Raw genomic sequence first — 27,260 nt, forward strand, 5'->3', positions numbered from 1 at the left:
GAGAGAACTGTCCTGAGGCAAGTATAGCATCCGACCTCAGCAACTAGAATGTGTCAAACAAGCTGTATCTGCAAGGAAAACACTAACTCAAACACATGACTTATCCTTTCTGTAATGGGCTCTGAAAGACCCCATGGAAGAGTACACGAAAAAACATCAAGTTCTTTCCTAAAAACAGACAAGTGATCCAAAAGATAGGGTCGGGGGGGAGGGGAAGGGGGGGGCGGGGAGGACAGCCCAGGAAGAGAAAAGCTCATTCTTTTCATTCACATGCATGGCAACAGGCTGTTGAAACAGCATTCATCCAATGAATAATTCATGACAATTAATTACCAGGATCATTATGTTCTATCAGCACCCCTCTGCACGTGGTACATAAGCAAGAATGGTGTGTGCTGTTGCTCCCAGTTGAGATCAAGTTCTGTTTTCTGTATGTGCACACAGGAGCAAGAAAATTAATTCAGCAAGGTTAAGTTAGAAATTAGACTGATTCATCTTGCTGGAATTAAGTCTCTGTAATTTTACAGATACACGAAAGAAAAAAAACAGAAGCAGCATGATAATTTTTCTGCCCTATTACATACCATTTTATTCATCATACTTAACAAAGCTAAACCTGTACAGGTTTGTACACATCGCATTGAAAGAACTGTTCGCTAGCTTTAAAAAAAAAAAATAAGAAAACATCAGAAACATTAACTTATGGTCCCTTTCACAGGGTTTCTGCATCAGCATCCACAGATCAGCTCCAAGCTGCTGAGCGAACACCTTCGATGGGAAGCCCATGCCACAGCGCCCCCTGCCGGGCCTCCTGGAGCAGGACCGAGCTGGCACCCGCAGCGACCTCGACACGACACTACAGCCATTAGCAAAGAATTAGACGTTTCAACACTAAAGATAATTCGGACCGAAACCACATATTCAGTTAAAGACATAGGTAAACATACATGACTGTTTAATTCAAAACCACATTTTTACATAGGAGAAATACTACATTTCAATCTACCGGTATGGCTTTATCCATGAACAGGTGGACATTTTCATATTTAAAAACCCAAATTCTTAGTTTTCTGAGAAAACTAAAGAAAAACCCCATAATTATTAGTTATGTTAGGAAGAGTTAATAAATAAATGAAAGCAACATCAAAGTGAAGTTTGTAACATCAAGATAGACATCACTATGATTTAGATTTGGAAGACATTTCACCTTCAATTTTATTATTTGTCATATCTGTGGCAGCATATTTCACCTGTGAACTTTCATCTTAGCATACTGAAAAATAAGGTGTCACTTTTTAATTCAATAGACTGAAATGCACCTGAGCAAAGCAAAATTAAAGTTCAAAGGCTAAAGGAAGCATGTAGCTGAACCCGGTTTTGGCTTGTGGACATGCACAAAATTTAAAAATAAAATAAATAAACAGCTTTTGGCACTCATCCACAGTAAACCGCAAAGTGACTTAAGAAAAGACAGCTAATAAACATGATTAGGTCACAATGAAACTGTACAAGCCATTAGTTCACATTTAAACAACAAATCTGATTGCAGGTTTGAGCACAGAACGATAACTTAAAATCCTATTTTATTCAAATTTGGAAAACTATATTGATTTTAAGTAGTTTAAATACATTCATTCCCAGTCAAAGTTTTACAGTAACTGATGATTTTCAATCACACACACAACCAAGTTATAAATCCCTGAAATGTGGATTTATTACAGGAATACTGATAAAACCTTAACAGAGATACAAATGATACGTCACATAGTGTCTTAGACCATAATGGTAAGTATTTGACCACCCTGGATTGGTAGATGCATCACTCCTATTGTTATACTCTAATACCATTCTCTAGGACTAACTGGTTTAAATTGAATTCACAACAGCTTGCAGTAACCTAAAAAGAATTATTTTTTTTTATTACACTATCTTCATCTTCTAACCAGTATTTCAAAACTTCTGGAAACAGAATTTCCAGTTATAACGAGGACTAAGCATACTAAGTAAAGAGAGCCATTGTAGCGAATTTGAGAAAGCCATCAGAATCAGTGCCCTCGTAGAGGATTCACATACAGCAGTGTAGCACTCTACCACTAGATCTTGGGACTTTTGAAGTTAATCTCATTCTGGCACTAACTTTATGTCGAGCAGGGCAATTTCCAAATGAAAGGCACTCTGTTATGAGTGAAATCATTATTATCAGCAATGCAAATGGGCAACTTGTAACATACTGAAAAGAACTGCTGTAGCCAATGCGAGGTCTAAAATTTAGTACTTCCCTTAAAAAAAGGTGGAAAAATATAGAACAGCTCTAGTGCATGTGCACACAGACACCAGCCACTGTACAAGCTGAGACCTTCCAAGTATCTCAACTGTTGTTTGGTTTGGTTTCCACCCACAATGCTTTTTTTCACTTGGGCAGAAACAAGTGAAACTGCACTACTAGATGACATGCAGAATAACCTGTAGATGACCACTGCATCTCTTCCTGCAGCTCACAGAAAGCAGGTCTGCAGGGTGAGTTACATGAGTGGCTGTCTCCAGCAGAGTAAGAGCACAGGCACACACTACTACTTTGTCCCACTTATTATTTCTCCACACACTTTTTTTGTTTGTTTCTCCAATTCCCCCTCCTCATAAAAGAAAAAAAAAAAACCAAAACATCTTGGGAATAAAGCTTTCCTTAAGGATAGGAAAGCTCATGCTTGTTAGTCTGAATAAGGGATGTGCAAAACAGAAGTAACTTCCCTGAGGCAAAGATCTTCAAGACATGCCTAGCTTACATTGTCTATTCATATTTCAAGCTGTTGAAGTATATGGCACGAGGCCTTGATCATTGACTGAGTCTCACAGCATTATCACAGTCCACATAACATTTATATAACAAAGTAGAAGTTACAAATGCTTCATTCTCTCACTCTCATTTTGGTTTCTCACATTTACACATTAACATCCCTTTCCTCCTTAAGGGTGGCACTGGGCCTCCTGGGCAAAAGGTAGAATGACAAACTTCTACTGTATTTCAAGGTTGCCATGAATACTGAATGCCTAAAAGAGCATCGTAGTTATTGGACTCAATCCATGAAGTAACATGGTAAAAATTAATAGCCTGTTATATACAGGTCAAAGGTAGGTGATTTAATAGTCTTTTCTGGGCTTACATTATGAAAAGGATACAAGGAAATAAAAAAAATAAAAAAAGTCTTGTCATGAATGCTTCCAGTCCAAAACATGTAAGAAGCAAAGCTTGAAACCAAGTCTTTCCAGATTTCCCTTTTAAAATATAAATTGCACTTTTTTATATATAAAGCAATCCAAAGTTTAAATTGTAGCAAAAAATTTGAAGCTGCCTTACAGTACCAAAGAGTATTTGTGTTCCCCACCTGAAACGCAGGCAACTAGTTTTCAGCCATTCTGCATACAGAGCTGTATGCTCTACATCTTTCTGCAATTAAATGCCATGCCACTGGATGGTTACTGAGCAAAAGGAAAAAAAAAAAAAAAGAGTTTAAGGCCTTTTTCTCCACAAGGAGCTGAAAGCTGTGGCACAACCCATAGCCAAAACTGAACATGCAAATTAGCACACTCCCACCCACGGCTCCAAAAAAACACGTAAAAATCAGTCATTCTTTCTAATGTCTGTCACACAAGACAATCATACCATCACAAAGAAACAGTGCCAATTCAGCATTGTTAAGGTCTTCAAAAATTCATGGCAAAGGGCACTTCTGAGAAAGAAGAAATCTTACAAGATTTGGTTTTAAAAAGACACCACACTCACATTCAAGGGACATTCTTCACTTTTAGGCCTTTGTCACAAATCTCAATCTTTATTGTTCCGAAATAAATGCTATAAACATAAGACTCAAAACAAGAACTCCAACTTTCAGTCTCAGAAGAGGTGTGGTTCAATGCCCATTATCACATGTAACAAGAAGACTTCCTTAAAAAAGGAAAAAAAATACTCTGAAGTCTTTCTTAAGAATGAAAATGCAATCCTTTGTTTTTCTCATTAGTTTGTGTACAGGTGGGCACCAGAAACACTTTTGCATTTTCTTTTGAATTCTTGCTATGATGCTTGACGAACCTTTTGCCATTCAACAAATTCATCCAGAAGTACAGGCCCTGCAAATGGATGAAACTTGGAGTTACATTTGCCAATGTCTTTCAAACATCCTCTCTTAAAAGCATGAAGGTCAGAACTATTGGTATAGGTAACATCCGTATCAATCCTATGGTCAAATACTTATTAAGACTCAAAGATGACTACAATATCCAATTCAAGGGTGGCACAAAGCGCACAATAAGCACTACATGAAACTACGGAAGTGTTCCTGACATATGATGGGTGCACTGAACTGAAAACATAAAAATAAGGTTATATTGTAAATCAACACACCTATTTCCTTCTTCCTTGCAAAATGGCACATAGTAAGAAAACAGACCAAAGCAGGACACCTAAAGCAATTCAGTCATAGCACGACTGACTGTCAATCATGTGTTCAGTCATGAGTTCAGCCCCAAGCACCAGCAGCTAGACTACTTGATAGCTTTTTACACGAGTATAAAATGAGTTTGCTGTTTATAATTCTATGTGCAAGCCTACAGTTTCATGTAGCAAGTGACTTCACTAGAACCTCAAATGAATATAGGATGGCTCAAGTACATTATCACATCCCTCACATATTACTAGTTTGAAGATGGACTATTAGCAGGGCAGTTTTTCTATGAATTGGAAAAGTTGGAGAAAAAATATTTTATACTTTATTGTTTGTAACAGAAATTTGTCTTATGCAAACTGAACATACCGAAATAATAGTTGAATAAGCAAAATGCTATGAATACTTACATGCACCATCTTCATCATAGTTGCTAAGATCTGCATGGACAGTTCTGCTGAACTCTAGCACATTGTACCACTGATCCTTGTTCATAACTCTATACTTCGATTGCTAGGGAAAATAATTTCAGAACATTAAAATGTCAAGTAACATTTGGTAATGCTGCATCTCATTTCTCTTCAATGAGTTTCTAACTAACAATTTAATGGGTGACAACAGCTACTACTTCCTTGGTTTTCCATTTTTTTTAATACTCCACACACCATTTCTGAAACTGAAACTACGTAAAATGGTTTATTGAAAGATCAGAGCAAAATGAAAATAGCAGGCAATCTGGAAGTCACTACTCTTAAGCTTTGAAAACTGACAAATTTTCTTCTTGCCCTGAAGTAGGTATGCTTAGCTCAGAGAGATTTCCAGGATGAATGATTACAAAAATTTTCTTTTGTCCAAGGTATAATACAGTATGATTGTAAGGACATCTACTTTGCAATGTTAGTACTGATTTGAAGCCAGTGGATAGTCTCAAGCCTAGCATGCTCAACAACCTACACACATCCCCATTACTAAGTCTCCTGCTGACCAAAATCAGAGGTCAAGGTACGTATATACTTTACCTACAGAAAGGAAACTTGAAATTTAGCACAGATGCAGCTCAAGGGGCTCTATTATTTATTTTGATGTTTACCTTTATAGTCTAATTAAGATAGAAGTTTAGTTGCCTTTGATAAGAAAGGTGGAGTGGAGCACAGCGTCTGTGATGCATAGAAGAACATCACTGTTTCATAAGCACATCCAGCAAATGAAGAGGAGCAATACACTCATTCTTGAGCAAAACACCACAAACCCTGAAATCTTTCCACAGAACAGCACAACTACTACGCCATCATTCAAGTTAAGGAAATCCATACCTCTAGGTATTGATAAAATACTGAAAACAGTGGCCAAGTTCTTCCAAGCAGAAGAGCTAACATGGATTTTGCAGTATCAATATCAAGACTTCGCTGGTCTTTATCCTAAAGTTGAACAAAGAAAGCACAAAACCCACTCAAGTACAAGCCTGCTGAATAATTAAAATAATAATTTCTCTAACATGCCGGTAGTCTTACCCTTGCAAAATCAAAGGCGTATCTGTAGATATTCTTAAAGGATGAAATGTCATTCAATTGTGACCGCAAGAAGTCAAATTTACTCTGCAATTTTTCTGTGCAATCACACCTGAAAATAATAAAACCAAATGACATTAGAACTTCAAAAAACATTTGGACAATGAAAAAAATGCCAGCAAACATAAGTTAAAATTACCAAAATGCGACCACCAGATGTACAGGAGTAATACTATGACTTAAAATGTTCAACATTTGCCGCTTACTGGAATTATGAATGCTAGGCTTCTGTAATCAAGTTTTCTTAAAATGCATCAGCAACATAATACAAAGTCTCTGCTTCACTTCTCATATAGTGGTCTTTTTATGCCATACTCTGCAGTGTACAGTCATACCCAACACCATCGTACCTTTCAATCATTATGAAAGTCTGGAGGAAACAGTATTTGGCGTCCATTCAGGTGGTAAAATCCAGCAGTAAATAAAGGCTTTATGCCACATTTCTTCAGGAAAAAAAAACAACAGCCCCAAACCCCAAACACACACTTCAAGACTATATATTTATGAATGGCAGGATTGAGCAGGCAGTCTGCAAAACATACTAGGCTACTTGTGTTTTATGACTGATATATACAAGCTCTGAGAAGCCTATCACCTGAATTAGTCAGTAGCTATTCAACTGAACTCACAGGCTGTATGATAATGTACTCCTAGTTGACAGGATAACCCTTTGGTAAAAAACAACCCTTTGGCAGAAAATAGTATCTCCACTTATTTTACTTAGCAAGGACTTCTGTTTTGAAATAGAAAAATTAATTTACACATGCTAATCCTCCAGGAAAGACTCACTCAAAAGAAGAATTGTTAAATTATCACATTTTGTTATCATAAAGTAATAGCTGCCATGATTAAAAAAAACCAAACAAACACACACAAAAGCCCAACAAAATCCACCTTGCCCTGTATCCTCAATGACAGAAACAATACTTTCAGAAATGCAAATGTACATAAATACTTCCTTTGGTAATGTGTTCCCCTTCAGGCAGCCTGCCTCTCAGAGAATACATCTGCACCTTTAGCAGCTCCTTGTGGACTTGTCACATAAGCCCACAGTAAGGGCCCTTCAGAAGCACCGAAATAGGTTGCCCAGATGCTGTACTTTGATGCTGTACTTTTCCCACAGCTGGTACTTCCCGTTCCTCAGGTCTGCTAGCATGTGTGTGCACATCTGTCTCCCCCCCTCAAGCTGCGACAAGAGCTGATGCAGCCTTTGGTTATTTCTTGTCTCTAGCAGTATCTACCTAAACCAGCATTGAGTCTCAGCCAAGATCAGTGATAAATAAAAGTATTAGCTAATTAGGCTGAATATTCATATGACAAGAACTAATATATTTTATAATAAACACATTAAGTTGAAAAGAAATCTTATTCAAAAAGCTTTCATAATTTTATCTAAAGATGAAGTTACTTTTTTTTGTCTTCAGCCATCTAATTGGCCTATGTATTCTATTGTTTAACCCTTAAAACAATATTAATAATATAAATGTTGGACCAGATGATCTCTTGAGGTCCCTTCCAACCCTTGGGATTCTGTGAAATGCCTTTGTAGTGCAGCATAGCATATCTCTTCTTTCCATGTTCAAACCTTCATACTGCAATAATATTATCCTTCATACTTTGGGACAAATCTACCTATTTAACACCTAACTAAATACTCATCATTTTAGTGTACTAATGACATGTATCAACTACTTAAAATGGGTTTACCACACATTTTGTCAAATATAATTTGACTGGGATTATTTACCATACCATGGATAAACACAAATTTCTGTGTGTTTAAACTTCTTACCCAGTATTGTTAAAATTGTTCAAATAATCATAAATTCAAGTACAAAGTAAAATTCCTGTTAGTGTTTATTGTACTATTAACTACATGTATTTTAAGGCAGAAGTAATTATCTTGAAAAAACTTGAAAATATGTCTCAATTAAGCCTGAAGACTCCTAAGCTATTGTCACCCTATTTAAAAAGAAAAGTCACACAGGTTACAGTCAAATAGACAGGCACCACCCTCTGAAGCCCGATGCAGGGACATAGCTCCTTTAAAGCAATTTAAGGCGTTTCCACACCTAGCCACTTGAGATAAGGAACTGTCAGACTCCTCTTTTATAGAGATCTAGCTGCTTGTGTGGCTGCACCATAAACATGATTACTGAGGTCACCCATACTTAGAATAATCTTCCTAGAGGTCAGAACAATCTTCTAATTAGCAGAAGTGAATTAACACCAAACTCACGCACAGGGACTAGATAAAATGTGATTTCTTGAACTACCTTTACTGAAAGATAGCATTGAATAAGGTTATCTCAAGATCAGCAAAACTAAACAGCTTACTACATTTTCTTCACATCCCTATATCATATTTACAACAAAACTTAGAAATAGTACCACAATGCAGTTCCATTTTGATTTCTATTGAGGCATCACTTTGATTGAGGCATCATTTTGATTTCATTTGAGGCATCACTAATACGGACAGCGATGATTCAATAAATCGTACTCAGATATTCCAATGTTTCATATTTCTTAATTATTCAAACATGCTTGTCTTTTACTAAAGAGAAAAATTACTATAATGTATACGTACATTAAACCAAAACCATGTAATAGTAGTATATATAGTTTGAAAGTCTTTTAATCTACAAGAGTTCCTTTGCCATCATGCAGCTCTTCAGGTGGTTACAAGGAAATGATACACATCTAGCCCATCCATTCGATCATGCACTGAAGTACGATATTCTGAAATTTAGGCTACATGTTGTAACTAGAGCATACAGAGGTCCAAGGAAGTAATGGCATAAGAAAGCAAAAGGCCACCTTTTATGTTCCCTGACAATACTATCAGTTCACTATGTCTAGACTCTAGTCACTCTAGACTTAGAGGTCTAGAGACCAAAGATTGCTTAGATTTCAGTATACATTGAATGCTATACCGGCATAAAAAAAAAAATAATAAATTATTTACACTAGGCTTTGTGTTAGCCTTGCAAACATTAACCAAAAGGCAGCAACAAGCAAAAAGCTCACTGGAAAAGCAGCTGGTATTAGGTGATCATTAAAACCAACCCAAGGAAGTTGGTTTCACTAGTAATTCTGCAAACAGCAAGAAGTTACAAATCTGACTTCCCAGTCCCTCTTACTTGTACCTAAAAATGCGAGATCATGACCTTATCCTTCCCTCAGTTGGAATCTAATTTGGTTTCCTCTCTTACCTGACCACTCATATTCAAAAGCACAACTTTAATGTAAAATTTGGCTCAAATTCTAAGGTTAAAAAAATAGCCACAGGGAGATACTCAAACAATACAGCTGTTTACACCTCACTTCCCTCATGTGAAACTCTATTTACCTAGTTCAAACAATGACTTCTGTGAGTTTAATAAAATTAACTGTAATCTTTTACCATTCACCTTCATTTCATAACCGTGCTGTTGTATTTAAAGCAAATGTAGATAAACACTTCCTGAGGGCTACTCATTTCATTCTAAGGAGGTGATTAAAATACCTGATAAATTGCCCAGTAGAGGTACTTGTTTCTCTCAGCTGACTATGAAAAGAGCTCCAGGTGATTAATTTAGAATCAGGCATCTAGCTTTCATATACATACATATATTCATACACACAGACACAAATATTTGTAGGGCAGAATTCACCCTAACAACATGATAAACTAGAAACCTCAATTCCACAGTTTTAAGTTGTTTAAGTATCATAAGCTGCTAGTTAGTGTTTGATCCACCTTAATTTTGACAGTGTATACTTTATCACATATTTATTTTTCTTGTCCTCGCTAAAGAGCAAACATCATCAGCGTATCACATAACCACAGAGAAGGAAAATGACCCTTCAAGTTTCAGGCATTTAAATGTTGGCATCTAGCAGCAGATTAAATTTAGGTGTCTAAGCTTTAGGTGTTGCCATTTAGAGAGGCCTAGCCAACCAGTCTGTAAGAGCAATTCAGGTGATCAGTCACTAGGTCTCAGGGTAAACTGCCTCCCCTAGGGTCCTCTACATTGACTAGATCTCCAAAGATTGCCGTAATACTTTAAGAAATCCAGCTCTTGCACATGAACCACACATTTAGGTGTCTTACTGTAGAGCTTAATTCCACCCAACCCTCTTCATTCAATTACCTTATTTGACATTTCACATCTATTACAGAATCCTTATTTCAAAATAACTCTGACTTAGAATACACTCTGGGCTTTCAATGCACTTTAATGTTATTTCTTCATGCAAAAAAAAAATAATTAAACAAACAAAAAAATATTCTATTGCTTTAAGAGCTTCTCCTTTAAAACTTCTGTCAAATCTTTCAAGAGAAACTAGATTTCTCCATTCCAGATGGAATTCCATAACATGATCCTCCCTTCCCAGTAAGCACAAACGGAACAAGTACACAGATTCATATTTTCTTTTGTCACGGTTTAACCCCAGCTGGCAACAAAGCTCACTCACTCACCCCCCCAAACCAGCACATCTTTTTAAGCCAAGGAATCTTGAACTCCTTTTTACATGGGTATCGCTGCTTCATCCAGATGCTTAAGTCTGCAGCCTGCTATTAAAGCACACCCAGGGAACATACAGGTTAATTGCTTTAACCTTAGGCAAGAATTCTGATCATAAGTCTGCTTATATAAAAAATGCACAGCAGTACTAAATTTTCTGTCTTAAATACATTCATCCTAGAGCATGATCAGCTCTGTTCTTAAAAGAGCCTTAAGGTTCCTAATCACAGCAAACTATTACAAAGTCTGTAATACTGGTTCTGAAAATGTGCCTGATTTCATGTGTCTTTGTGTCTGCATCCTGCTAGACTGCCTAACTTTTGAGAGCCTCAATTTGGCCATTAACAAAAAGTACTTCGGAGAAACTACCACATCAAACCCATTCACTGCATCTAAAAACTTATGCAGCCACAATTTAGTCTCTGTCACCCTGGCAATTTAATCATTCCAGCTCTTACTAAATTTAAGAGCATCTGACAATCACAAAACAATCAAGGTGTCTGTCAGGAGCCCGATTCCAAATCCGGTAAGATTTGCACAAGACAGTCATGTCAGAGTCACTTACCCCACTGTCTTGAATAACCAGAGGGTATCTGCCCAGTACAATTTCCCAAATCAATTCACAACTGATAAGGCAATCCTGCCAACCCCAAGGATCAAATCAGCCTCTGTTTCCCACCTTAGCTGCAACAGTAGCTGTCTGACATTTTTTATATAGGATGTTGTAACAGGTTACCCTTAAAGCACTCAGGCACCATAAGCAGTTTCATGAAGAAGAGTGACAACTGAACTTAAGCCTCAAGAGTTGATTTCTTTTCATAAAAGAAACAACCTCTTCAAGCAAAGCATCATCTCCCAAAAAATTCTTACAAACAGAAGCTTGTTTATAAATTGAAAAAGTGTTACTTAACCTAAGTATTAAGCATGGCTTCTGACCTGCATCTAATAAGTAACACTAATAACCAGACCTAGTGTCAATGCAGTTCTCACCTATAAAGCTTAGAAATCAGTAAAAACTTTCCAGAATACCAATGCTAAGATATGCTTTTGGGTATCCCCAGATCTAGTTACCTGTGTTTAGAATAACATCTTAAAATATTTTATCTAAGAGAAAGAATCCACCAATACCTGACTTACTAGGGTTAGACAAAACTTTATCATTTAAGTGAACTCATCAGGTTCACAGCTTCATAAACAACAGCAGCTACTTCCACTTATTAACTGAGACCAGACCTAAAAGCAAGAGCTTCTGTGTCTTATTGCTAGCGCACAAGAAAGCAAGGGCAAATTCATGGTACAAACATAACATCAGAACATTCTATTATGTATGTAAAAAAACTCTTACTGTAGTGAGGTCATTCCTTTCAACCATTCTTCCTTGGTAAAAAATCCCATGCTTTCAGCCTCTAGCTTCCAGGCTAAAACTAACATAATAATCTAGGAAGACAAAAACAAAAAACAAAACCAAACAAACAAACAAAAAACCACCAAAAAAAAGGTGAGAAAAAGAAGTCAGTAAGAAAAGGCTGATTTATGTATGTCCAATAAAAAAAACCACTCATTCAAACATTCTAGTAATTTTACATCCTTGCACTTTATATTTGTTACCATTTAATCATTCAACTATGTGCAATCTTTCTGTTAATTTCAGTTTCTGAAAAAATGAGGCATTCCTATAATAAACCAAACAGAAAACCTCACATACTTGCTATGCATAATTGATGTGCTGAACTGAAAGCTCCTAAAAGCAGGATGATACACAATTTTTTGCTTACTGAAGAACTTTACACAGAGCTTAAATCTTATCCAACACTCCTTTTTAAAGCATTACTTGAATTGTACAAGAAACCTACATTCTCAGGCTCGACACCGATGTCTTCACAGAACTTTTCTATTCCTTCGGGTCCCACCACTTCATCTGGACCTTCAAAACCAAAAGAAACCAGACTGAAATCTAAGCAACATTCACTCAGAAGGGTTACACACAATAGTCAGACTATATAGCATACAAGCTACCTTTAAATACACTGAATTACTCAATAATAAGTAGTTTTCAGATTAGAACCATTCTACCAACTGCAGCGTGAAGACATATATAATACATATGATGTAATACTATGAGCTCAAAGCAAAACTAAACCAGAACTTTTATGTTGTGCACTGCCTCCCCACAACAGCAGACAAGCTATTTTAGTTTGCGTATATGTGAGTTTCCAAAACTCTGAGTTTCGCCTTGACATATCTTGACTCCAATAACTCTGGTGGTAAGCTGTTTTGAAGACAACCTGGGTAGCATTACTCTGTTATTCTATGAATAATGTTCTTCAAAGACTTATTTTATCAACAATAAAAAAAATAATTCTGTCTGAGCTCCTACTACAGATACTACTCTTTCAGTGGTGTCAGCATTGTGGGTTTGCAACAGAAGAGGATGAATCGTCAAATAATTTAATGTTAGTTTGATTATGCTGAGTAATATGAGAAGAGTGCTAACAATAAAACAGAAAATGATAAGCATGCTAGCCATGTACAGATCAGAAAAAGGTTTATGAATGCAGTGAAAATAACTTAAGACCAAAACAGTTAGTTATGCTGTCACTCTTCCATTTTAAGACAAATAAAGCCTCTAAAAAGCAGTAAAATAGCATATTTAGAGAGCACATACAGACACTCCACAACACAGTTTGCTTCTTTAAATCTCCCTCTGGTTTCAGTTATTTCTAAGCCTGCCCCAAAAATTACACCTACTGGGCAACCAAATATTAGAAGGCCTGTTGACATGCTATTTTGAAGTATCTTGAGCATTATGTTAAGACTGTTTCAGGAAATATGAACCCATCTAAAAGGTAAAGGCTTTATCTTCCAAAATAACATGCCATTTTACAATTTTTTGGCTAAGTCTGCTATTTATACATAGAACAGCCTTTTCCTTTTCTTCTCCTTGATACCTTGACTTCAACCATATTCACTGCTGTTACTGTAAGCAGAATTTCTTTTTGAGAGTTAGATAACATACTTTGAATAAGTGCTCACTGTGAGACAAGAATATAGTCAATAAAACCTATTACTTTCCAGTAAAAGTAGCCATTCTGAAAATGCAATTGGCATTTAAGATCACAAACCCTTGAAAAATGTTGCAAAGAACATGTCACCTAGCTAAGCAAGGCAAAACACTGCCATCTGGTTTTGAGAAGCCCTTATATAGAATGTGTTAAAAAAACTAAGTTTAAGTTATGAAAGAAAACAGACACAAGGGTTCACTGCTAATGACAGAGGGTTTGGCCCAGAAATTATATGTACAATTCATCTATATGAGTGTTTACATAATTTTCTCTTTTAATAGAATTATTTAATCTCCTATGGTGCGCAATTTCACTGCAATTCCATTTTATGCTAGAAGAATGGCCTATTTTGATTACCGGTTAACTAAGTATAGCCTCCTACACTCAGTTGTTGACTCAACAACAAAAACAAAATTTACAGGCCTCAAAAAAGTTATAAGTATGTGCAGGCACATTTATCAGAAGAAAACCGAGAATTACTAGTTTCCTTAAAAAAGACTTTTTATACCTAAAGAGTATGCCTCACACCTAAATTAGAAAGTAGATTACTAGAACCAGGAGTTGCTCATTACTGTGGAAAGTCTGCAAGGAAAATGTATTTCAAAACAAGAAGTAGAATAATTTGGTATATCCTGGTTCACCACTGTACTGCCCAACGTCAGTCATTTTATTTTAGAGAACAGAATCATGCCATGGTAAGTTATAAAGAAGAAAAAGTCAAAAAGAACAAATACTGAAAAGGCCATGGTAAAAGCTATACTAATTCACGTGCATGTTATAAGGAAACAAACATGGACATAATTTTCATGTTTACATCAGCATAAAAAAAAGCAAAATGCAAATATTTGATGTACTTGCTTATTTTAAATAAGAGTATATATAGTTTTAAATATTAATCCATTACCTGCATATTCATAAAACCAAGCCAGGCACTTTTTGCTTGAAAAATGTTCCTCTCCACTTATCACTTTACCAGAGGCTTGTGATCTGCAATAGCTTATAGAAACACATGGATGAAAAGTGTTATTTTAATATGAGAAATGGGAAATCACTAAAAATTAAATTCCAAATTGTTTATTATTAGTTCAGACTATTTGAACTGTTTCATGAAGTTAATATATAGAACAATGAAGCTGAATTTGTTAAAAGGCAACTCTCTGTCATCCTATTTCAACACTTGTTGTAACATAAGATTACCCTGCAACACAGCCGTCTTATCACCCAGTTTATTGCAACTGTTACTTTTTCTGAAATGCAAACGTAGTATTTTGTAGATATTAAACCAAAAAAAAAACCCCACACAGATGGTCAAAATATCACTACTTAGTAATTCAAATGATTTATCTGCTTATATTTATACATACAGGCATTTAAAGTTAGGTCTCTAATAAACAGCATGATCTTCAAGAGTGCTGAATATGCACAGATCCCATTTAGGTCAACAGGAGCTGCAGTTTGACATATTTAAAAGCCAGGCTATTTATAGTTAAGCATCCAAATTAGGGAAGAAAACTCAAGTTTGTTTACATTAAACATGTAACTACATATCTGTAAATTCTATAAATGTTTGATACACATGCCAGAACAGTAACATGCAATGGATGATAAGACTAAAAATGCTCAGCACACTCAGCTTCCCCCCAACCTCGTCTTCAGCATGTGACACAGTTTCCCTGGGAACAGAATTTCCATAATTTACAGTGCTTTAAAAGAATACACTGAGTTCTTCCAGTAAAAACACTGACCACATGAAAGCATCTTTAGTCAGTAAGGAGTTGCATCACCTTTTCAATGCATGCTCCTTTCAAATACAAGTTACATACTGTTAGAACAAGCTAAGATTATCTAAGAATGAGGTGGAAGTCAATTTTATGAGAGGATTTAAAATTATGCAGCTCCTACATTTCAATTTTAAAATGAAACTGTTGAGCAGGAGAAGTATAGTTCAGTTCTGAGAGGCAGTGAACAAATTCACCTCCCATGCATCACTTCATGCTCCACTGAAAAAGAAATCAACGCTCTCCAAGACAAAGCCTTACGTGGTGAAAGCTAGAACTAAAGATGTGCTATAGAGAAAAAAATCCTTTAAAAACACAAGTCACCAGAAAGACAAAGAGCCATGCATTATGCAATTGCTTGTTGGTTTTATCCAGTTTAAGACATATCTATTTGCAACTACTGCTGTTATTACAGAATATTACAAATGTATTGCTATATAAGAATGCTATGTTAAAAATGCTCATGTACCTCACATTTTGTGATCACCTAGTATGCACTCCCATTTACATCACAGGTTTTGCGCAATGACTCCTAGCTTCCTGTACAGTTTTCTTTTTTTTAAAGAGGCTTTTTTTAAGTAGGAGAAATTAAGATCCTAAAATTTTGGTCAGCAGCATTCAAGAAAGATAAACTGGAACAGATGCAGAGAAGAGCTATGATGAACGAAGAAACTCAAAATCAGATCACAGATCAGCAGAATTTAGCTTATTTTAGCAAGATAAAGTAAGAGAAAACACAAATGCTCACTCCAAATGCACTGTGAGGCAGAAAAATAACAGGAGTGTTCCATAAAGGACAGTGTGGGCACATGAATGGTTATTAACTGTATGAGTAAATTTATATTGAAACTGAAAGGTCATTAGTGACTGCAGAAAGGGTGTTCTGGAACAGTTATCCAAAATGGACAGTCATAACAAAATGAAAGCCAGAGTACTTCCTAAGCTCAAGCTTGGCCAACCCATGAGAAAGGATATATGCCACAATTTCTTGCAATAGTCATTCCCATAGCATTGATTTCATAAGTCGTGGTATTCTTAAGTCCTCAGGATGTTTGTTGTAACTACTGGTTTTGTGACGTACTTAAAAAGTTCTAATAAGTGAAGGCAGCATACAGTTACTTTAGGGAAGCCACACTGGAAGCGCCTGCTACGCCATACTAATGGTTTATTGTTCTAATGGTAATCTTGGGGTACCACAGCATTAGTGGTCTTTTTATGGAAATGAATAAATAAGATGCTTCAGACTCCCGTATTTACTAGAAAGACCTTTCCAGACTTTGTTTTGGAGCGTGCTGACCTCTCCTTCCATTTCTCTGCAGGAAAAAAAAAAAAAGAGATGATTTAACGCAGACACCGAATATGAGCAACCTTAAAGTGAGGAGACATGCCCAGTCCAGGCAAGAGGGCGAAAGATTAGACTGAATATGAGGACAAATGCTGGAATCGGCCCAACTGGTTCAGTGAAAGGCAAAACCAGCAGGGAACGGGAAAAGTTCCCCGGTATTTCTCGCCTGAGCGTGAACAAGCGAAAGCAGCCGCTGCCCCTAGCAAGGCAAGCGCCCAGCACCTGCACACGCTGTCCCCGGGACGTGCCCACCGGCACCGGGGTCCTCGGGCCACCTCCACGGCCCGGACCCCACACCAAGCGCCAGGCACGCCGGGTTGCGGCACGCGGTGCAGTGCGGAGTCATCGGCTCCCCCGTCGGCGGAGGAACGGCCCACCCCCACGGCCGCTCGCCCGGACGTGACAGCCAGCAACAGCCGCCACCGCCGTGGGCCCGTCCTCGCCCCGCCTTGCACGCCACAGCCCGCTGGTCGCCGCCAGACGGTACCTGCCGAGTTTACATTTCTTGAGGCCGGTGTCATCAGCCGCTGCATTCACCGACCCCGAGGACTTCCTCTTCTTCTTCACCGGCATCGTCCTTCCTCGGGGCGGGGCCCGCAGCCGAGGCCCCTCCGGGCTCACCGCCCCCCGGCCGCTACCGCCTCCCGAGACCGGCGGTGAGGAGACGAGAGAAGCCCCGTCCCGTCCTGCCTCGCTCCACTCCTCCCCACAGGCGCTGGGCGCTGCCGCCCTGCCGTTCGCCGCACTGATCCCAGAAGCGGGTCTACGCCTGCGGTGGGAGCGAAGAACCGAGCGGTAACGACTGCACAGGGAAGAGCGAGCGACCCGGACACAGACAGCGCTGGGCAGGAAGTGACAGCGCCGCCGGGACACGCCTCCGGGTGGGCGGAGCTGCCGGGAGGCACCGCCTTAGTACCGGTCCCAGCGCAGACTGCTGTGTCCGGCGTGGTCTGGCTGTGCCGGTTTATGGGCGGGCGGAAAGCCGGGCAGCCCGCTGCGAGCGGTGGCGGAGGGAGCGCGAGAGCGAAGAACGAGCGGGATTGTCACAGTAGAATAAAGCTGGGGAGCGTGTGCCAGTCCGGGGCTCTGGTGGGAGCGGCCATCCGCGCCGTGCCGGACACACGACTGGTGTCCAGGCTCACGAGCCGCTCCCAGGGGGGGAAAGCGGAGCTTTTTTGACAGTGGAGCGGATCCACGGGAGCGGCGGAGAGCGCACACGCGGGATCTCTGCACCCGTGCTGGCCAAAAGCAGGAGCGCAGTCGTTGTTTATCGCGGGTCACGTTTATTCTACAAGGGTGTTTGTTGGGGTGGTGGTGCCGCCGCCCGCCCTTGCCCCGCCGCCCGCTGTGGCCCCCAGGGCTGCGACGGGAGGGCCTCGCGGACGGGACCTACGTGCTTTGCTCGCCCGGCCGGTGACGGGCACCCGTGCCTCTCCGACTTAGGGTTCCAAAGCAGCACAGGCCCGGGAATCGCTGGTTCGTTACCGGAAGCCGATCGGTAACGGAGGGGGCGTAGAAGGGAGCGTCTTCAGTGCACCAGTGCCCGTGGCACCCTAAAGAGCAGCCGCCGTGCGGGGTGGACGGCCCCGAGGCAGCCGACAGAGGGCGCTCGCCGCCAGGGCACGCTCCCTCCCCGCCTTCCCTCGCGGCGCCTGGCTATCACCGAGCGCGTCCTCTGCCGCCACCCGGACCAAGCTCGTGAGCGCGCCAGGGCCGCCATCTTCAGTCACCATAGCAACAGGCCCTGGCAACGCGGAGACGCCGGGAGGCCTAAGCTAGAGCTAGGGCCGCCGTTCTTTCCCCTGACCTCGGTCCGTGCAGTCCCGGGGTTTTTGGATCCACCCCGGCCTTGATCTGGCATGGCCGGGGAGGAAGACAAGAGGAAGCGCTTCATTTCAGCCACGTCTGCTAACTACTTCGGCCTGGATCCAGCGGTGGGTCCCTCTGCCCTGGCCGCCGAGCTTCATTCGCGCCCGGAGTTGAACAGCTTCCTCGACGACGGCAGCGAGTTCCTGCTCGTGGTGCAGCGCTCGGGCTCCCATCTTACGGCCTCCAACACGGTACGGAGGGAGCGGCCGGGCATGTGGGCACCGGCGGCCCCTCCGTGGCCACCGCGTCCCAGTGTGCGGCGGAGCTGCGAGCCCGGGCCTAGCCCTGGTCCGGTGCTCAGAAATGGCTGATCTCTGGGTGGGGAGACATCTTCCTACTGTAGATATCTGTTCTGGTCTTTGTGTCTGTTGCATGAATTACTGGCCCAAGAGTTTGTGAAGACCGTATGATCAGTTGTGGGATATATTTGCTGCGGGATATATTTGCCCGTGCTGATTGCATAGTTCTGGTGTGCTGCCTATTGTCGCTGTGTGGATGTAGCGCAGCCTGGGAAATGTCCTGTTGTCTTGCTGCAAATGCCGGCTGGAGTCTGGTGTATGTGTGGGTCGTTCCTGGGCGAGGGTGCACGCAGGTGACTGGAAGAATTGCATTGCCAGTGTCCATGCAGGAATTGCGGTCCAGTGTGGAACATTGGCTTGTACTTGACAAGTCCGAAGGTGTGTGTTTTGCAGATTGATGTGTCCAGCTGTGAGCAAATCTGAGGTTCATTGTAAGAAATGACCTGCTATGAGCGTGTGTGCAGCGAGCGACTTATCTCAGTGACAACTGTGGGGGTGGGATGTGGTGGTGAATGTCACCGCGCAATCAGGACCTGATGTGGCAACTATGTAGAGTATACAGGCAGTGTGGACGGGTCTTGATGTGTGTTTCTGCTGTGAGACAAGGGACGTGGTGTCGGCGACAGCTTTTTTCTGAAGACTAGTGTAATGGGTCCTTAAAATGTGAACTGCTGTGTGGACCACTAGCATTCGTCCTTGTGTAATCCTGTGTAGTCTGTGAACTTGAGTGTGTGCTTTATTCATGCAAGAATGAGCATTTATTTGTACCAGCTTTTGGGTTGTGCTGCTGAGCCGCTATCAGCAGCTGTGGAAGATCAGGCGTGTATTGGGGCTATAATGTATACCTGTGGTCTCAGTGAAATGATGCCTGTTGATATGCTAGACTTGATAAGAAAGTAAATTTTACTGTCCACTGTTTTTAATAGTCCTCTGTTTCTTTAAAGAGGAGAAAAAGTTCATAAATATTTAGTTACACAGAACTTGGAATTTCAGCAAGTGTATCTTTTTGATATTGTTTTATCAAATGCTTAATAATCTCCTGTTTTATGAATTCTCGGTCAAAAATAGTTTCAATAACTGATTATATGACAATTTTTGGAGCTTTACCCATAAGCTGGGCTGCGAAGGAAGTTAGAGTCACGTTACAACTTACGATTTTACTGATAAAGGAGCATGTTTTTCTCTGTACCTTGAGATATCAATGAATTGAAATAGAGTTATGTACTTACAAACTCAGGAGAACAGTACTGAATACTTAGAAAAATATTCACAAGTTCGTGTAGCGTAAAAATACAATTAAAAAAATAGACTTCGTGCTTAGTTTTCCCTAGGCACAATGTGGACTTTCTGGTTTGTCCTCAGAAAGTGGTAAGTGGAGTTTTCAAAATCAAAATGACATAAGTAATGACAATATGTAAATTATGGTATTTACAGATATTTTATGATCAAAAAGGCATTATGTATTTGATGTTGTAATTCAGGTTACTATGAGCTCGGGAATGAGTATAATAAAAATTTTCATTTTTGGTGCAAATTAGATACTACTAGAATGTTACCAGAGCCCATATGAGTAATATGGTATTTTTTTTTTCTTGATGTGAATCGTTTGTGTAAGTTGTGTACACAATTTAGTATATGTGGTTTTCTAAACAAATCCTGTGTTCTTGATTATTACAGATTGAAGCTAATGATTCAAAGGAGAATGTGCTGGTGTTCTTTAAGCTGCGACCTGATATAATCACAGAAGATAATCTTCACAGTAATATTCTCATATCATCTATGCTAGATTCACCAATTAATACCCTTTATCAAGCTGTACGACAGGTTTTTGCACCAGTGTTACTGAAGGTGAGCAATATGCCGGTTTAAATGTCTTGTAGATTTGTATTGAAACAGTGAAATTCAAGAGAATGTTAACTATACTGAAAGAAATATTTTAAGTTTTAAAATTAAAGAACATAAATAGTGGATGATAGTTCTAATTTCTAGGTTATAGAAGGTACTTCATGTCCTGTCAGTAAGGATGAGAGGAGGACTGTGGTCATACACATGCCTGCCTAGAGATGTGAAATACACTGAGCAGTGATGGTTAATGGAGACAACAGCTCCATACCTCCTTTGCATCAGTAATTCTGGTCTTGTGTCTTTTTCTTGTTTTAGTTACTCTTGTTCTATGAAATGCATAGGTCTGTATCATGCAATCCATGATTCTGTAATACATGGTATGATTCTCTCTGTAAGCGTACAAGATTCTATATTAATTTGTACAGCTACATTTTTTTAAATTTTGTTGGGTTCTTTTTAAATGTTCTGAGGCTTTTTCTTCTGTTCCATTAAGGAATATATTTCCTTTGTGTGTTTTTTATCAAAAATGATCACCATGGCTGTATTTCATAAGATGATCATACAGTTTCAGCATTTTTTTTATTTTGTTTATGTCACAATATTAATAAAATAGTATGTCATAATATTAATAAAATAATTTTAGAAAAACACAATAACTTTAAATATTTGATTCTAGCATTTTCCAGATTCTACTGTAGAAGTAGATAACAAATTTATATAACTTGAGAATTCATTAATAAGGAGTTTTGAACACATTTGTTGCATGAATTACTGGCCCAAGAGTTTGTGCAGAGTGTCTAAAATTCAAGAACTGACTTTTGATTTTGTGATAGTTTTTTTTATTATAGTATTATTTTGAATTTTAAAGTGAAAAGAAAAAGTAAACTGTTATGTTGTCCCATTGTGCTGCATACTACTGTTAATCTGAATCAAGTTTGTTTTGTTTTTAAGATTAATGGGAGTAAAATAGTGATTGTTCTATCACATGACAGAATTTTTGAAATTATCTTTGCAGGATGAGAGGTGGAGTAAAACATTTGATCCCAAACTCCAAAAACTTTTAACTGAGCTGGAAACTGGCTTAAGTACTGTTCTGAGAAGATCAGATCCTAATTACAGAGGATCAAAATTCAATGAAGATGATGTGCAAGGTTTGGTTTGCAGTTACGTCTTTTATAGTTAATGGTAAAATTTTAAATTAGGAATAAACAATTTATTTAGGGGTTGAGTTTTCAGACTTCAATATCCCAGCAGCTGCAGAGTGTGAACTATAAATGGTTGTAGTGTGTAGATTGGAATTACTGATGATCAGCTCTGGTCTCTTAGTATGATCTTGGTACTAAATCTAGTCAGAGTAAGAAGTTGAAGGATAATTACATAACCATAGAGTAAAAATTTGCTTTAAGAGGTATGTCCTGACTGAAAATATTTAATAAGCATTTGTGTATTTCATATTTAAACATTTTATCTTATTATTTGCAGCTATACTTACACCAACAGATGAATTCCAGTACTGGATAGAATGTGCTCGTCATGGAAGCAAATGGTGTAGTAAAGAGAGAGCTTCTTATTTTAAGGACTTATTTGAGGACATTGCAAAAGTATGTTTTCTTTCTTGTGACCAGTCATATATTTGTAGGCTCTTCTTATGAAATATGTGTCACTGTATGTACATTCTTTTCAAGTGTATGAAGATATAACAATTTGGTTATTTTTTTCTTAGACAAAATATTACTTTAAATGACACTCATGTAGTTTCTACTGACAGTGGTGCAAGGGAATGACAACAGTTAATTGGGAGCAGATTTGAGCATTGAATATTAAGACCTGCTATACAAATATAAGTCTCCTGCAGTTTGTGAAATAGAAATTGGCTCATGAAGTTACAAAAAAGAAAACTGAAAATGCAGCAGATAATAATAGAATCATAGAATCATAGAATAGTTAGGGTTGGAAAGGACCTTAAGATCATCAAGTTCCACCCCCCCTGCCATAGGCAGGGACGCCTCGCTCTAAACCATATCACCCAAGGCCTCATCTAGCCTGGCCTTGAACACTGCCAGGGATGGAGAATTCACAACCTCCTTGGGCAACCCATTCCAGTGCCTCACCACCCTTACCAGAAAGAATTTGCTCCTTATATCCAATCTAAACTTCCCCTGTTCAAGTTTTAACCCATTACCCCTTGTCCTACCACTACAGTCCCTAATGAAGAGTTCCTTCCCAGCATCCCTATAGGCCCCCTTCAGATACTGGAAGGCTGCTATGAGGTCTCCACGCAGCCTTCTCTTATCCAGGCTGAACAGTCCCAACTTTCTCAGCCGATCTTCATACAGGAGGTGCTCCAGTCCCCTCACCATTCTTGTGGCCCTCCTCTGGACTTGTTCCAACAGATCCATATCCTTTTTATGTTGAGGACACCAGAACTGCACACAATACTCCAAGTGAGGTCTCATGAGAGCAGAATAAAGGGGCAGGATCACCTCCTTTGACCTGCTGGTCACACTCCTTTTGATGCAGCCCAGGATATGGTTGGCTTTCTGGGCTGCAAGCACACACTGCCGGCTCATGTTCATTTTCTCATCGACCAGCACCCCCAAGTCCTTCTCTACAAAGCTGCTCTGAACCTCTTCTCTGCCCAGCCTGTAGCTGTGCCTGGGATTGCTCCAACCCAGGTGTAGGACCTTGCACTTGGCATGGTGCATAATGAATACCATGGTTCAATATTTTTGTCACCTGTAAAGCACTTACTTGAATAGGTTCAGTGTCAGTGCATTCTTCACATGAATAAATTTACACAAAGGCTTGGTCTTTGAGAGGATTATGCCATATTCTGTTAAACAATAACTCCCCCGGCAACTAGAGCAATTGTCAGCTTCAGAAAAGTGTAAATATTTCTACAATACGACGTGCAAAGCAATCATATTAAGGGAATTATTTTTTTTTCCTAGGATTATTTCAACCTGGATAGTCTCTCATTATTTGAAGTTGTGGATTTGGTGGAGACTACCAAGGGTACTCTTGATGGTGTGTGGAGGCAAACAGAGCATGATCCTTACCCACAGCCACGCATGCATAATCTCCTGGATGTAATAGGTAAACGTATATGCAGTCTTTGTTAAATGAACAGCTGAGGAAAAAGTAAAATGAATCCTAGAGCAGAGACCTTCTTCCTCCCAAATGTATCAGTGGTAGCCTGCAATAAAAAAGTGCTTACTTCTTGTAATCATGACCATTAATACTATTTGACTTATAGTCTAGTAATTCAGCTAGTTCTGGTAGATGCTTTCACAGGTGCTTGGGAAGATGACAGGTAATAACAACATTGAGATATCTTTCAGCCTGTGGACTGGATTTGTCTTGTTTCTGTCTGACTCTGTTTTTCTCTCAGAGGAGGAAATTTGTTTACATAAACACCTGTTTGAAAGTTAATTCGGTCTGCATGGAGGTGATTGCTTCTCTCTCTCTCAACAGCAGTCCCATTTTCTGAGACAGGCATAAGAGTCTGCCTGCTGCTGCCACATGTGTATGTGCATGAGGGAAGTATTGCTGGGGACAGCCAGCTACTGCCATTACTGCTGATAAAGACAGATGGTTGTGGGTGGATTCCAGAATCCAAATCTGTCAGCTTTTGATGTTGGACCCACCTCAGTTTAACATGGAGATGTTTGAGAGATTTGTTGAATCTGAAACAAAATAATCAGTTATTGATATATTTGTGTGGTTTGAAATAAAGACAGTATACTTTTTTTTTAATGTGATTGGGATATGATGAAACATTTAAAGTAATTATAACAGATTGCTTTTGTCTACTTCTTTGTGTTCTAGGTGGCTCACTAGGTAGATATGTTCAGAAAAAATTAGCAGTTTTGAATTTGTGGAAGGATGCTTTCCACAGTGTTAAAGAAAATCTAAAGGCTGGCATCTTCATTTGTGAGCAGTGGGTGTCAGTTTGTGAGTACCTAACCGGACAACTGTGGCAATATTATACTCTACATCCATGGAAAAATGAGAAATATTTCCCTGAATCATTAGCCAAACTTGGCAAACGTCTTGATGAGGTATGGTTTATTTCATTAGATACGGAATTAAACAACGGTGTTTTAAGCTAAAAATGAATTAAAAAAACTTGCACAGCCTTTTCAGAGTCAGACAGCATTCAATAATCCATGTGTGACTGAGTCTTTCAAAAGTCTCTTGTAAAAAGGAAAGAGATGGGATGTGCTACTGGTGCTTTTTTACTTCTAAATGTAAGTTTTATATTAAAAAAATGTTGCATATATAATTTTTTTTCCCATTATAGGTGCTAACTGTTAGAACACTGCATGAAAAACTTGCATTCTTTTTGCCAGCTGGAGAACAAAATGCTTTACATCTTACCCAAGTGTTTGAACCGTTTGCTGGCCTAAATCCTGTACACTATAATCCTTACACAGAGGTATGTTTAGTTTTAATTTATTCACATTTTTTCTTTGGCTTTTTATGATGTGTATGGAGAGTCCTAAGCTAACTGATGAATTAATTATCTCTAGCCATTATGGAAAGCAGCAGTCTCTCAGTATGAAAGAATTGTAGCACCAGCGGAACAAAAAATAGCAAGCAAATTGAAGAAAGTTATTTCAGAAATTCAGGACAGCCCTCAACAGGTATGAGTATTTTTGTAGTCTGAACACTGTCTTAAAGATGGTTATTGAATACTTAAGTAGCTAGTTTAGAGGACAGGAATAAGTCCTCAGAGCCAAAAATAGTATTTATGGACAGCAATAATGAGTATTGTCAGAATATGTTCAATTTTTTTTCTCAGGAGAAAGAAGTAATTTCTTTTAAACTTTATATTACAGCTTCTTCAAACATTTCAGAAACATAAGGAACTGATAAAGCATCCAAATATAAGCAAAGAATTACATTCTGAGAGGGAAATACTGCTAGCAAGACTTCAAGATTATGTCAAAGGTAAAAATGTATTTAAAAGTATTTAACTGCCTTAAGGTTTTTTGAAAATACTGAAATTTTTTATTTACACTCAGAATTATGTCAGTATCCCTAGTAAGTTTTTATAACTACAGTAACTATTTTAATCTTGGTCTATTAGGTTTCTGGTCTAACATGAATGTTTTGCTTGTGTTAAGACTGTCAAAGAGACTTTGAAACTCGATGCCATGGTGTTCCTGGTGATGTTTCTGGGCCACTGTCAGGCAAAAACCTGTCTGAAGTTGTCAATAATATTGTATGGGTACGGCAACTGGTGCTGAAGGTAACAGATTCCATTACTGTTTAGATACAATATTATCACAGAATATAAAACATTGTATTTTGAGATTTCTGTAGGTAATTCCCCCAGGAATTTTTCCCCTTGGTCTGCTAAGGATCTAGAGAGCAGTTCAGCTGATGTGTGTCAGTTGTGTGTCTACTTTAGGCTGTGCTAAATTCCTGATAGCTCTTAAATCTCCACTGATTGTATTGACAAGGTTTTTCATTAATTGTTCGCACAGCTAGGTGTGAAATCTCATTTGCGATACCTTTGAGTATGGCATGGACCTTATAGATACAGCAAAGGACACATGGAAGATCTGTACCTTTATGGAAAATAACCAAAGGCTGTGTGGCATGCTCTGGGGTATCTTAATACCACCTACAGTGGGCAATTTATTCAGAGCAAGTTTACTGTAATAAGAATATGGACATCTGGGACACAATTCAGGATTCCCTTTTTTTCTTTTAATAGCTTTTTAATGTCATTTGGGGGGGTCTATAGGGGTGCTGGGGAGGGACTCTTCATTAGGTACTGTAGTGATAGGACAATGGTTAACGGGTTAAAACTTAAAGAGGGGAAGTTTAGATTGGATATAAGGAGGAAATTCTTTCCTGTTAGGGTAGTGAGGCACTGGAATAGGTTGCCCAGGGAGGTTGTGAGTGCTCCATCCCTGGCAGTGTTCAAGACCAGGTTGGACGAAGCCTTGGGTGATACGGTTTAGTGTGAGGTGTCCCTGCCCATGGCAGGGCAGTTGAAACTTGGTGATCTTAAGGTCCTTTCCAACCCTAACTATTCCATGATTCTATGATTTATTGTAGTGATTTTTCTTCTCTTCGAATACTCAGAAGTTAAACTTTGCATTGTGATTGTGTTTAAGGTGGATGACGCTATCAAGCTGGCAGAGGTTCTTCTGTCTGACTTACCTGGATTTCAAACTTTTCATCAAAGTGCAGATTCTTTTCAGGAACAGTTAAAAGTATATGAACAAGAACAATTTGATGATTGGTCTAGGAACATCCAGTCAGAATTATCAAATCCCAAGTCAAGACTTTGGTAAATACATTTTCATTTAAATGCCATTTATGCTGAAATCTGTAGTGTGGTGTAATTCAATAGAACTTGATGGAGAAAATAAAACAAAAATAAATTACAGAATTGATAATGAGTGGAAAACCAAAAAGGAAGAGTTTATTATCATTTAATCATCCTGCCAGGCTTTTAAGGTGAAGTATACAGGACTGTTTATAACTAATCTTGTAGCATCTGTTAACACCTGGAATGAAAAACCTT

The 27,260-nt window shown here is 39.1% G+C and overlaps 2 protein-coding genes across 2 annotated transcripts in view; one reads left to right on the forward strand and one right to left on the reverse strand.

Moving 5' to 3' along the window:
- Positions 1-560: 560 nt before the first annotated feature.
- On the reverse strand, positions 561-17,569 carry DCUN1D5 (defective in cullin neddylation 1 domain containing 5). Its single transcript, XM_061374538.1, has 8 exons — positions 17,191-17,569; positions 14,485-14,576; positions 12,372-12,442; positions 11,864-11,955; positions 5,951-6,059; positions 5,753-5,857; positions 4,850-4,952; positions 561-4,125 (listed from the first exon to the last, which is right to left on the reverse strand). The coding sequence occupies exons 1-8, from the start codon at positions 17,274-17,276 to the stop codon at positions 4,070-4,072; spliced, it is 714 nt and encodes a 237-aa protein (XP_061230522.1). The 5' UTR covers positions 17,277-17,569; the 3' UTR covers positions 561-4,069.
- A 788-nt stretch (positions 17,570-18,357) lies between these two features.
- DYNC2H1 (dynein cytoplasmic 2 heavy chain 1) overlaps positions 18,358-27,260 on the forward strand; it is a 158,430-nt gene continuing 149,527 nt past the window's right edge. The window contains exons 1-11 of the mRNA XM_061374480.1: positions 18,358-18,763; positions 20,549-20,719; positions 21,732-21,867; positions 22,199-22,317; positions 23,668-23,812; positions 24,545-24,777; positions 25,020-25,154; positions 25,249-25,362; positions 25,558-25,669; positions 25,846-25,970; positions 26,848-27,023. Of these exons, the coding sequence (XP_061230464.1) occupies positions 18,563-18,763; positions 20,549-20,719; positions 21,732-21,867; positions 22,199-22,317; positions 23,668-23,812; positions 24,545-24,777; positions 25,020-25,154; positions 25,249-25,362; positions 25,558-25,669; positions 25,846-25,970; positions 26,848-27,023 (1,667 nt within the window). The 5' untranslated portion in view covers positions 18,358-18,562. The remainder of the gene's footprint in view (positions 18,764-20,548; positions 20,720-21,731; positions 21,868-22,198; positions 22,318-23,667; positions 23,813-24,544; positions 24,778-25,019; positions 25,155-25,248; positions 25,363-25,557; positions 25,670-25,845; positions 25,971-26,847; positions 27,024-27,260) is intronic.

The sequence above is a fragment of the Neopsephotus bourkii genome, unplaced genomic scaffold (assembly GCF_033783945.1).
Source record: "Neopsephotus bourkii isolate Nb327-2 ecotype Australia unplaced genomic scaffold, CSIRO-AGI_Nbou_v1 NB_1638, whole genome shotgun sequence".
Classification (NCBI taxonomy): domain Eukaryota; kingdom Metazoa; phylum Chordata; class Aves; order Psittaciformes; family Psittacidae; genus Neopsephotus; species Neopsephotus bourkii.

What these genes read in the sequence shown, in the direction of transcription:
- DCUN1D5 (XM_061374538.1), bottom strand. Translation starts at nt 17,276, where the DNA reads ATGCCGGTGAAGAAGAAGAGGAAGTCCTCGGGGTCGGTGAATGCAGCG. An exon ending in ACGCCTTTGATTTTGCAAGG is followed by an intron (nt 5,858 to 5,950) that starts GTAAGACTACCG and finishes GTTCAACTTTAG; the next exon opens with GATAAAGACCAGCGAAGTCT. An exon ending in CTATGATGAAGATGGTGCAT is followed by an intron (nt 4,126 to 4,849) that starts GTAAGTATTCAT and finishes ATCCATTTGCAG; the next exon opens with GGCCTGTACTTCTGGATGAA.